Source organism: Cetorhinus maximus, chromosome 24, assembly GCF_964194155.1.
Source record: "Cetorhinus maximus chromosome 24, sCetMax3.hap1.1, whole genome shotgun sequence".
Classification (NCBI taxonomy): Eukaryota; Metazoa; Chordata; class Chondrichthyes; order Lamniformes; family Cetorhinidae; genus Cetorhinus; species Cetorhinus maximus.
Window position 1 is genome coordinate 44889077 of NC_135902.1, and position 12493 is coordinate 44901569.

Consider the following 12493-nt stretch of genomic DNA (forward strand, 5'->3'; position numbering starts at 1 on the left):
GGTGAGCGCTGAGGAGGCAGGCTCCAGAGGAGATGAGCCAGATGGAGACATGAGGGTGTGTGAAAGAGAGCGAGTGGTGATGTCCCTTGAGCTGGCAGTGAGTGAGATACCTGTGAATGTGTGATGGCCTTGTGAGTGCGTGAGTTTAGAGTGATAAGATGATTGCCTTACCCTGGTGGCACGGATGAGATCATTCATCCATTTCCTGCACTGGATGGCCAACATCTTGCATGCAGCATTGGCACTGACCACCTCTGCCAGCGTCTCCCAAACTGAAGTGGTGCTTCCTGCAGTCAGAGTGGGAGTAGAGGACATTGCGGTGGCCTCCACAGTGTCTAGAAGGTGTCCCAGGGATGTGTCACTGAATCAAGGTGGGCTGCAGTCTTGTTGGACCATGTCTTCATCAGAGCAGTCCTGGGCTGCAAACATTGAGAAATGTGCACTCGGCCGCAGTTTAAATATGGCACCCTGCATAAGGAAGCGGCGAGGTAGCAATGTGGCAGTGTCATGACTCACTGGGGATAGTGCACTGTAATGTCAAGCCCCACTTTTCCCTGAGCCGTGACAGATGTGAAAAGTTTAACCAGACCACCAAATTGCCCCAATTTTACCTACCTATGTAATATAATTTAATTTAGATTAACAGAATATTGCAAATTTAACAAGTAGATAACTGTTTATTAAACAAATTGTTTTTAACCAATAACAAAAAAAAGAAATATGAACTGCTAACTCTTAACTCTATAACTTATTCTACCCCTTTTAACCCCTATACACATACACACACACACATAAGACACACAAAACAAGGATTTTAAGGGTGAGGGGAAAAAAAGGTTCGATAGCACCAGTCCGGAGTACAGAGTTAAATGAGTTGATTTTGCATGACGTCTTCCAAGTTCTTTGCAGACCTGTACTGCTGACACGAGGTGATGTTTCAGAACTTCCGGTCTGTAGTTTACTAGTGGAAAACCGGCTTTTGACGTCTCTACTAGTGATTTCTCAAAATCAAGATACAGAGATGTGAGGGATAGCCAGCTAATTACTATGGTAGAATTATTGGAGTTTTGCCAAACTACAGGAGAGAGATAGGTTTTTAAGTGTTTCCTCTTGGCAGATTGGGATTCTTCTGCTGGCTACTGCTATCACAAAACCCTGGTCACCTGTTCAGTAGCCAATCAAACGCTGTCGCTAGGCAATTCTCTCTTAAACATGTCCTTTCCGGCACCATCATCCAACCTCGCACACATTGTTCTAAGGAGTAGCAACATTGTAGATCTTTTCTTCCTGCTTCAGAGAACATTTTTAAAAATTGCAGCCTCTGTAGCTTTTTAAAGCCACAGTCCAATCTTAAAGTCACAGTCCAAAAAATAAAAATATAGGTTCTTTACAGTGGGCAAATCGATCGTCGCCTGCCAGCAGGATGGCGTGTTTCCTGTATCTGCATAATTAATGAGGAGAGAATGGGACGATACGGCACAAAAACCTGCCATTGCGGCTAGCAGGTAAAACGATTTTCTTCCCATCCGCTGCCGCACCTTGTCTGGGAGGGTTCTGGGACGATTCTGGGACGATTCTGCCCGGGGAGTGGGAAAGAAAGGACAAGTCTCAACATGTGTGCTTCCCAGTCATAATAACCCCTACATCCCTTTGCTTCTCTACCCCCATAAAGACTCTTATACTCTTATTATTCAAGCAGTATGGATCTCCTTATTCCTCCAACTAAAATACACCAACTCACATTTACCTATATTGAAATTAATTTGTCAATTATATGTCCATTCTACAAACTTCCTATATTTTATCACATTTGTCTTTTGTATGAACCACACTACCCAATTTGGTGTAGTCTGCAAACTTTGAAACTATAATTCTTATTCCCAAATTCAAATCATTGATGTAAATTGTAAGCAACTTCACATTTTGCCAGTCTGAGTAGTTTACATGAAGAATATTACACTTCCTTGGTGTCTTGTGAGTTTGAAAAGACACTCAACAATCTCTTCTAATGCCTCCTCGTTGCAACCTCTAACCACTAGCTTTTTCACCTGGCACCCAATGGCTGTTAAGAGAAAAACAGGAGAAGAAAATGGTAAAATTCAGATTAAGTTCAGCAGGATCTCCATGTCCCCAGGATTTCTGCAATTACCCTGACAACTGCACTCACCCGCCCCTCTCTCTATAAATGTCGGGGCCAATGTTTCTACAGTTAACAATGTGATGAGGTATTGGAGCACTGTTGCAATACTATTTATAGAACATAGTGAAATTAAGATAATTTATAATCAGGTACTTTAATAGCCTGATCTTTTCCCAAAAGAAAACACCAGTAAAACTTGGAAATGAAAGGCACCAGTAAAACTTGTCTGAACTGTCTTGTATTCCTTAAAATGGAACTCCAGTATTCCTGGTGTTGGTATTGCTGATTTTTACTGGGATTTGATAATTTTGACTAACTTTTTCCTTCTGGATTAATAGGACAGATTTTATAATGTTTGTATAGGTTGTTAAGCAGTCAATACTAGAACTCCATCTGCAGCCTGAAGATAGCTTTGTTCTGAAAATAATTCAGCTAGAGGAAATACTTCAAGTACGTCACTCAGTCTTTGTTGTTGGCAATGCTGGTACTGGAAAATCGCAGGTAAATACTAGTGTGAAATGCTTGATGCTATGAAGCAGTGATTTTCTCACTTAAAAAATCCTTTCTGCATGATATGGTTAACAACTTAATGTGTGAGGATATCAAATGTTCTCTCATTCTGAACACCTGGCTTTGGTGTACTCAATGACAGCTAAGCAGCCAAACAACTACATTGACTTGTGATTGTGGTTTAATGAGGAGATGGTGTAATAATGGTTTAAAAAACAAATTTATATTTGGTAGTGTGGAAGGCAAAATAATCAGGAGGATGGGGAAGTCTATGCCGAGGCCTATTCTGAAAATATTCTATCATTAGCTCACCAGAGGTACCAGTTTAAAATCAGCTCTAAGTAGTGCTATTTTCAGACTGACTCCCAGAACTAATGAAAAAATGGTCTGGACCTGAAATTCCTGTAGCTCACTATGCCAGAGCAAGTGCACTGGAGTGGAACAGTTATTGGCTGTAGTGCAAAGCCTTTGATTACATCCCAATTTTTATTTTTATGACTGTGGTGCATACATTATTTTCAAAAGGACACTAAATTGGGTGACCACCTCGATTTGCCCTTAGCGGCTTTAGTAGGTCACACTTGTGACACTTAAGATGCCACAAGCCCTTCTAGATTGAAGGCAAACTATTGAAAAATATTCTTCAGGTCCCAGTGAACCCATTTTCCCTGCAGACTTAAAGGCTTAAATTTTAACTTAATTGACCTAGGTTGGGGAAGTCAGAGGCCCAGGGCAAAGGAATACAGATGCCTTGGGAAGTGGGTGAGGTTGGAGGTCACATGGTGAAAATCAATGGGTGATGCACAACTGTGGGAGTTGCCTAGTCAAGCACATTGGAACCATTGGGTAGGTATAAAGGCACTACCTCCTGGGTCCATCAGCTTTCGCACATTGTAGTTGCCAAATTTCCCCAGACTTGGGAAAACTCGGCTGTCCATAGTTACATTCAAAAAGATGAATAGCAATTATCATTTTCAAAGTGCCAGCCTTGAAGTGAGTTCGTTGTTCATGCACCTTCCTGCCCCATTAAAGCCAGAAATGGATGGTTTTGTGTCAGGATTCTCATTTTTATTGTATTAAACTTCACTGCATTTGCCTTCTTTTGATGGTTAAAATCTCTCCCAAGTAAATGTTTGATGCTCTCAGCTGTATTTGTGTTGAGAACTATGAAGAGTATAATGGACATAATTTCAGGAACTTCCCACTTTGGTGCAGGGATGCCTTCAGGAAAAAAATCTGTCTATGGCCCTCCCTCAGCAGAATTTAAAGAGACAATATAAATGGAGTAAAATCCCTGCATAACCTCTCTGACACCAGAATTTCAAGTCCTCTTTAGATAATATCAGTCATATTCCTCATGTCCCTCATCTTGAGAGGGACAATCATACATCACAGCTTTATGAGTAAGTCACTAATGTCAAGTATCATATTTTGTAAATTTACCTGAGGCCTGAGGTCTTGAGCCTGGAGGCGTTCAAACCAAAAAAGCCATCAATGCACATCACTCCTATCTGCCAAATAAAGATCAATCACATTGCCCCTGAATAGGACCTCACTCAATGGACTTTGTAAATCAGAGGGCCACATTTTGTTTGTTATTTAATGAGAACGTTACCTGATGTCAGGTGAATTACTGTAGGTCTTTTGCTTGCAGTTTTATAATTAGAGATAGTGGTTCTTTTGAATTTCTGCATCTGTTGCTGTTGCTGAACCTGCTTCTGCAGTCCAGTGCGCTGATAAGGGGCTTCTGCCAGCACTCCAGCTGGTATCATGGGAGTAGTAATTGAATTAACACTGTGTCTGAAGGGGGAGGAAAGATCACACATAGCAGTTGCAGGGGCATGGGTGCATGGGAGACAAGGAACAAGGAGGGGAGCTAGAAGGTCTCCGTGCTCAATCCAAGTCTTCTAATGTCAAATGTACTGGCAGCTGTTTGAGATGGAGTGCGTAAGAAGGGTGTGTTTTTCCACAAATGCAGTTTTGGGAGCTGTGTTGCCTTCTGTAGCAAGAAGAGCAACCCACAGCAGCAGCACACAGAATCTTGCCTGTGGCTGCAGAAGTGACAAGTGCCCTCAACAACTTAGTTTTGGACTTGTTCCAAGCTACAACAGGTATGTTAGGCGAATGACTTCATTAAGTTCCTGCAGATATCCACAAGTAGCAAGATTGGTCTCTGGAATTTGCTAAGATAGCAGGCTTCCCCAGGTACAGGGCATGTCAGTTGTACCCACATTACCCCTGTGGGCTTCTATGGAAGACCCTGGCATTTATGTCAATGACAAGAGCCACCACTCATTCAATGTTACAGCTTTGTTTTAATTCTTTTCATGGGATGTGAATGTTACTAGCAGGACCTGCATTTTTTGTTCATCTATAATTACCCATGGGAAAGCAGTGGTGAGTTGCTTTCTTGAACCGCTGCAGTCCATGTTGTGTAAGTGCACCCACAGTGCGGTTAGGCAGAGTTCCAGGATTTTGACCCAGCGACAGTGAAGGAACAGCGATATAATTCCAAGTCAGGATAGTGTGTGGCTTGTAGGGGAACTTGCAGGTGTTGTTCCCATGCATTTGCTGCCCTTGTCCTTCTAAGTGGTAGAGGTCAAGGGCTTGGAATGTGCTGTCAAAGGAGCACTGGTAAGTTGCTGAAGTGCATCTTGTATATGGGTCACAGTGCTGCCACCGTGTGCTGGCGGTGGAGGGAATGAATGGAAGATAATTCATTGACATGCGCTTCACCAGAGCTAGCCTCTATCTAATTTCTTCTACCATGCACCCAAAGGTTTATCCACCCAAAGGGGAACCCTACATCAGAATACAACTGAAAAAACCCAATGCCCAGTCTCACTACAACATTCAACACTGACCCAGAATTCCGAACACACTATCAAACTATTATTCACCCTGGTATAATCCCCTGGTGTCTGTCCTATTTCTCAACTACACCATTCCTCTCAATGACATCATCCAAAAACACATTTGTTTCTGCATGTACACTGACAACACACAGCTCTACTTGACCACCACCTATCTCAAACTCTCCACTGCCTTGAAATGGTTTGACTGCTTGTCCCACATCCAGTACTGAATGAGAAGAAATTTCTTCCAAATAAATACAGGGATGACTAAATTTAATGTTTTCAGTCCATGTCATGTACTCTATTGCCTAGCCACTAACTCCATCCATCTCCCTGACAACTGTCTGAGGCTGAACCAGACAGTTTGCAACCTTAATGTCATATTTAATAAAATTTTCCCTAGGGCAGGATTTTTACTTCGCGGGTGGGTACAGTTGGTAGGCCTTGGAGCGGCCACGAAACCGACTGCCACCCATGAACCTGCCCCAACTGTGATTTCACGCTGGCTGACCAATTGATGGCCAGCCAGCGAGAACTGCGTGCTGCAGTGCTCAATGCTGCTGGGGTGGGGGCAGGAGGAGGGCGAGCACAGAAGTTTGTACATGCGCACAGGTGTGCATGCTGAAAGCTTCCTGAAGACACAAAGCTGCCTCAGAGACCTGAATATTTATAACATTACAAATAAAGATTTAAAAAATAAAGTAAACATGTTCCCTCTGTGTGACTCTGTCACACGAGCGGGAACATGTTATAAATGAGAATAAAACATTTTTATTTTATTTTTAAATAACATCACAAACCTCATCCCACCTGTGGATGAGATTTCCTCAAAAATCCAAAGGCTGCTTCGTCTTTTTGCCAGCCCGCCAATTGAACGGTTGAGCGGGCAGTGAAAAATCTGATTTAATTAATTGATTAAGGGCCTTAATAGACCTCTTAATTGTTGGTGGGTGTGCTGCTGTCTCTCGCACGTGCCCACCAAACGAAATATCGCAAGAGTGTGCGATGATGTCGGGATACTCGCCTGACGTCATTGCGCACTATTTTACTCTTATTCGGGTTGGGGGCGCGCCCGCCCGCCAAGGGAAAAATTCTCCCCCTAAAGTTTTGGTCTGGGAGGGTCAGATCTGAAATGCCCAGGAAAATAGGAATTAATTGCCTGAGTAGTATTTAGTTCCTTTCTTTCCTGTACATATCAAATCTCCAGTGTGCTTTTTCACTTGGGCTGCTGCCTCTTTACTAATTCTTCTATCCCAAAAAATCCACAAGCCAGTGATTCATATTCAGCCACTGACTGAAGGTAGCTGATATCTCAGGTCACTGCTATAATCAATTGCCAGGGAATTACTAGCAATTGATTTTGGATATTTGAAGTTTTTAATATAAGGGTGGCCCAGAGCGTCAGGCAGCCCTGAAATATACAGCTCATCATGCATCCTTTTAGGTGTTGTTTGTATCCTCAAAGGAGACTTAGTGTGGTGTAACATATTAAGTGAGATGATGATTGAACCGTATCTCCAATAACACATTATAAAATCTTGGAGGTATTTAGTTATGCATGAAAGGAATTGCTATGTGGGGTGATGAATGTGAATCTGAAACCCATGGTGGACAAGAAAGAAAACTGTGAAGTATGCACTATGCTATCTTGCCTGCTCTGGTCAGAATATGGAGCTTCTTGCAGCTGGTACTGTGAGTGAGAATCAGTACCGCCTCCCTCCATGTGGAAAGAAAGGTAATTGTGGATGATTTGGTAGTACCAACATGCAGGAGTCTTTTCATCCTGCCTTCAGTGCCTCCCAGGAAGGTTTGGAGGTTTAAATGAATTAAATTGTGTATTCTTCTCTGACTTGGTGCTATGCACTGCTGCACACTGGATGTAGATGGCATTTGAGCATTCACAATTCTATCCGAGTATTATAAAAATACAAGACACGTAGTAAAGTAATTTTAAAGAGAAATCAAAGAGAGAGCAGTGTTTATATTTTACCTGCTTGTCCCCAGTGTTCTGTTGAAAAGTACAATCTGAACAGAGAATCTTAAAAGCATACCCAGAAAACTTCTCCCTCGAGGCCCTTTTTAAAAAGTGCAACAATGATGTAAATCACTGAAGGATGTCCAGGCTAAATTTACATTTACTCTAATAATATATTGTTACTATTTTAACATTAAATTAAAATAACTAGCATTAATATTTGAATTTTGAAGCATTGGATTAAATTTTCAGTCAGTTTATTTTGTTTACTTTGTAGGTAATGCGATCCTTGAAAAGTACCTATCTGAAGCTGAAACGAAAAGCCATTAGTATAGATCTTGATCCTAAAGCTGTGACTTGCGATGAACTGTTTGGAGTCATTAACCCAGCCACAAGGGAATGGAAAGATGGTAATTTACCAAGTAATTATTAAACTTAAGAAAGAAAAGGGAAAATGATATCCCTATGGTGGATGGCTTCCCCACATTGTCAATTGCTGTGTTAAAGGTCATCTGTAAAATCCATGCTGGGAAGTGAATTTCTCTTAGGTTTCTCCCACTCTGCTACTTCAATTTTGGCAGAGATTTAACCTCACCCTATTTGCGACATAAAAGATGTTTTGACAAACTGGCATTCAGGTTAGAGCAGCAGAGTAGGAAAAGCCCTGAGGAAGTTCACCACATATTCCAGAGGCACTTAACATGAAAATAACATATTAGTTTCAATGTATTTGTAGAATAAATCTCAATCATTTTTATGTTGATTTAACAATACTCAGGTTAAGACTTCATTGCAGCCTTGATCCAAACATGGACAAAAGGGTTGAATTTCAGATATCAAGGCAGCATTTGATCAAGTATGACATCATGGAGCCTGAGTAAAGTAAAGGGCTGGATTTTATAGGACACCATGATTCCCACTTCCCTGGCTGAAAAGGCAGTCAAGAGCCAGCCCATGAAAAGGCTGCTTCACAGCCATTTTACGCTAGGCAGAGCAGTAATTGACTCAGGGCGAGACTTCTGCCCTCATCTAGGGTGGAAGTCCTGCCTTAGAGAGCTGCTGGCTCACCTGCGGTCTGTCCGCAAGAAAGACCCAAACCTCCCTGTCGCTTGCCATTTTAACACTCCACCCTGTTCTCTTGCCAACATGTCTGTCCTTGGCTTGCTGCATTGTTCCAGTGAAGCCCAACGCAAACTGGAGGAACAGCACCTCATCTTCCGACTAGGCACTTTACAGCCCTCTGGGCTGAATATTGAATTCAACAACTTTAGATCTTAAACTCCCCCTCCCCCCATCCCCACCCCGTTTCTTTCCCCCACCCCGCTCTTTTTTTTTCAATAATTTATATAGATTCTTCTTTCCCCACCTATTTCCATTATTTTTAAATCTAAAACTAAAACCTTTAGTCTTTCCACCCCACCCCCACTAGAGCTGTACTTTGAATATCCTGTCTTCCATTCTTAATTAGCACTTTTCTCAGACAAATACCACCACCTTCAACACCTCTTTGACCCTTTTGTCTGTGACATCTTTTGATTATCTGCTCATCTCCACAATCACCACACCACACCCTCAATGTGTCTCTCCCCCCACCACCACCACCCCCCACCCCCCCCCCACCCCACCCACCTTAAACCAATTTATATTTCTCCCTTCTTCTAACTACGCTCCAGTTCTGCCGAAGGGCCATGAAGGCTCGAAACGTTAACTGATTTCTTCTCCGCCGATGCTGCCAGACTTGCTGAGTTTTTCCAGGTAATTCTGTTTTTGTGCTGGCTAATCCAATTGGCTATCACCTCTATTGTCCCAGCAGTGCCAGGTTCCAGCAGTGACCACTACTGGGACTAGAGGCAGCGAAGAAGAGGAGGCTGGACTTAAGGTAAGTCTGGGGTATCGCTGGGGTCAGGCTGGCAGGCCCCAGTAAGTGGGTTGGAGGGCTGTGTTTGAGAGGCCAGGGGGAAGGTTAAAGGGGTGGGGGTATTTGGGGCAGGTGCTTCCAATGGGCACAGGGGATCCTCCAAAGGAGGTACCCCTGCCCGACACCAGTTTGCATAACAAAAGCTGCTGGGCTTCCCCTGCTGTGGGTAAAATAATTGAGGGGGGCAGGATGAGGCACTTAAGTAACATTAATTGGCCACGTAAGGGCCTCAGTACGCCCGGCTCCTTCACCGCCTGTTGTCATCTGCCTTTAAGATTTGCGACATGACATCAGTAGAAGGAAGTCCATCATGCAATGCAGTTTTACTTTTACTTTTGCTTAGAGCAGATTACACAGAATGTCCACCAAAATCCCCGGCATGAATTGGGATGCAACTGACCTACCAACCAAAATCTTTAAACAGTGTACAGAGCTATGGTTTCTTGATGCACGTGTGTCTGAACCAGACAAGCCATAAAATTCAGCTAGCAATTGGAAATGAAGGTCTACACAGGGTGAACACATCTAGATTAACAGCAGAAGAGCTAAAGGATCCCAAAAAGATATGGACTACATTGGAAAACCAGTTCAGAATCAGGCTAAACCTTTGTATTCATCAGCCAGAGTTCATGTCATTTCAACAACGGCCTACAGAATCCATAGGCCACTTCGTCAGCAGATGCAGAGAAAAGGGTACATAATGTGCTTTTTAAAATTGTTCAGTCGATGATTGCATCCATTCCCAAGAAAGCTTTCCAGAAATATTTGCTAGACAAGCCCAAAACGTATAGCCTTAAAGAGCTATTGAAGGATGGGTGTAAAGTGAACTTCATAGGTCGAAAAACCTCAGAAACTACTCCCATCACCTCAGTTCACAACCTAACATCAAAATATCCAGAATGTTTTGGCAAAATTGGCAGTTTCAAGGAGCTGCAACATTACACATGCAGGAGAATGCAAGTCTGTCAACTGATCTGGTACATTTTGTACATTCTACACAACAGAAAACGTGGAAAATCATCATTGACGGATGGCCTGATTCGATTCAGCATGCCCACAAACACCTGAGACCATTTTGGCTTTACCGGGATGAGCTAGGCATCCTCCAGGGAGTCAATTTTAAAGGCAGGCAGATCATCAACAACTTCATCGTTCACACATGGGCATGGATCAGATAAGAAGACTCACAAGTGTTACGGACCATGATGGAAGGAGTGCGCAGTTAATTCTAGCCCCACTTCTCCACAGGTTGCAACGATAGTTTAAATGTTTAATTCACCCGCAAAACTGGCCAGTTGTTTACATTTAACACTGTTATTCCTAGCATGAAAAGACTCTAACCAGGATTCTTTCAGTAAACACATAAAAAAATGATTTGTTATAAAACAAACTTCTTTTTTAAAACAAGTTATATAACTGGTTAACATACAAGCTGTAGTTTAGAAGTGTAACTATTTTCCCTTTTTTAACAGAGATTCGAATCCCCATACATTCACACACAAACACAAGACAGGAAAAAATAAACACAGTCCCATGCAAAGGCTGGAGTATGGGAATGTTTCTACTAAAAGGATAAAATTCAAAAAGATCTCAACTCTGTTGACCTAACAGATTTCTGGTCACAATAGATCTAGAAGTTCTTTCAAACTGATTTTTGTTGAAACTGTCCTTGATGACTTACTTATCACAGTTTTACAAACTCTCAAAAAATACAGATGAGTTATCCTGATGAGATGTTTCTGAGGAAGGTTTAACACAAAGATGGGACAGAGAGAGGGAAAGAGAGAATCTTTTTCTTGCAGCCTGCTTCTAAGGCATCCACACACTCACTCTCTCTGTGAGTTTTAAAGACTAAGATGTTCAGAGAATACTTCTCTTAGGCCAGGTGTTTTTAGCCAATCAGCAAGAGTCTTTAGCATGCCAACAGCAGTTCTTTGTTAACTTAGACATACCAAGTATTTCTTCCTTCTCCAGGTGTCCCCTGATGGACATCTATCTGTTGACCTATGGGACAGGATTTTTAGGTCGGCAGGCAGGCACAATTGGCAGACCCGGGATCGGCCGGGGAATGGACCGCTGACCGCGATCGGCCTCCCGACCGCGATTTCACATTGGCTGGCCAATTAACTGCCAGCCAGTGTGAAGTGCGCGCTGAAGTGCTGTCGGGGTCAGGGGAGCGGGAGAAGGGCGGTCACTGGCGTAAGCATGGGCGCAGATGAGGGCTGAACGAAAGCTCCCTGAAGGTGAGAGCTGCTTCAGAGAGCTGAAGACTTGAAAACAAATAATTTTTTTTAAATCAGGAAAAAATTGTCCAAGGATCACAATCAGTCACTTTAACATATATATGATAAAAATGCTGTCCATAGTTTTTTTTTTATTTACTAACGGAAATCTCATCCCACCCTTGGATGGGGTTTCATGAAAGATGGAAAGTCCGCCAGGTCGATTCGCCCGTTGACCACGAAAAATTGGAGACAATTGTGGCTTTAATTACACTAAGTGGTCTCTTAATTGTTGGTGGGTGTGCTTCCGATTTTTGCCCTTGCACCTCGAGTGAAATACCGCATGATTTCGCGTCCTATCAGGTCGGGCATGCGGCCGCATGCCGACCTAAAAATTTTGCCCATAGTTTCTTGAAGAATGGCATATTCATAGTCCCGAATTAATATCGTAAATTTTTAAAAAAATAACACAGGGATGAATGTCCAAAATTCAATGTCCTTGAAATTTTCCAAAAATGGGTTATTCACACAAGAGAGACAGTCTATTGGTTGGGTATGAACAATGACATTGAAGTTATCGTCAAGAGGTGTGAGGCATGTCAAGAGTACATACCAAATCAGCACAAAGAACCACTAATTCCAAGTAAAGTTCCAACTCATCATTGGTCTAAAATCACATCCGACCTCTTTCATGTCTATGGCACTGACTTCATCGTCGCCGTTGACAACTTTACCAAGTACCCCATAATTCAACAATTGCACAATACGTTAAGCACAACTGTTGCACACACTCTAAGTGCTATTTTCAGTTCATTTGGCATGCCTAGAGACGTCATCATGGATAACGCTCCACAATTTATTGGTAAGCCATTT

General features: G+C 42.5%; 1 protein-coding gene across 1 annotated transcript in view; it reads left to right on the forward strand.

Moving 5' to 3' along the window:
* The window catches only part of LOC144699540 (dynein axonemal heavy chain 17-like), a 785608-nt gene that overhangs the window by 460163 nt on the left and 312952 nt on the right, over nt 1-12493 (forward strand). The window contains 2 exon segments of the mRNA XM_078570587.1: nt 2504-2641; nt 7758-7890. Of these exon segments, the coding sequence (XP_078426713.1) occupies nt 2504-2641; nt 7758-7890 (271 nt within the window).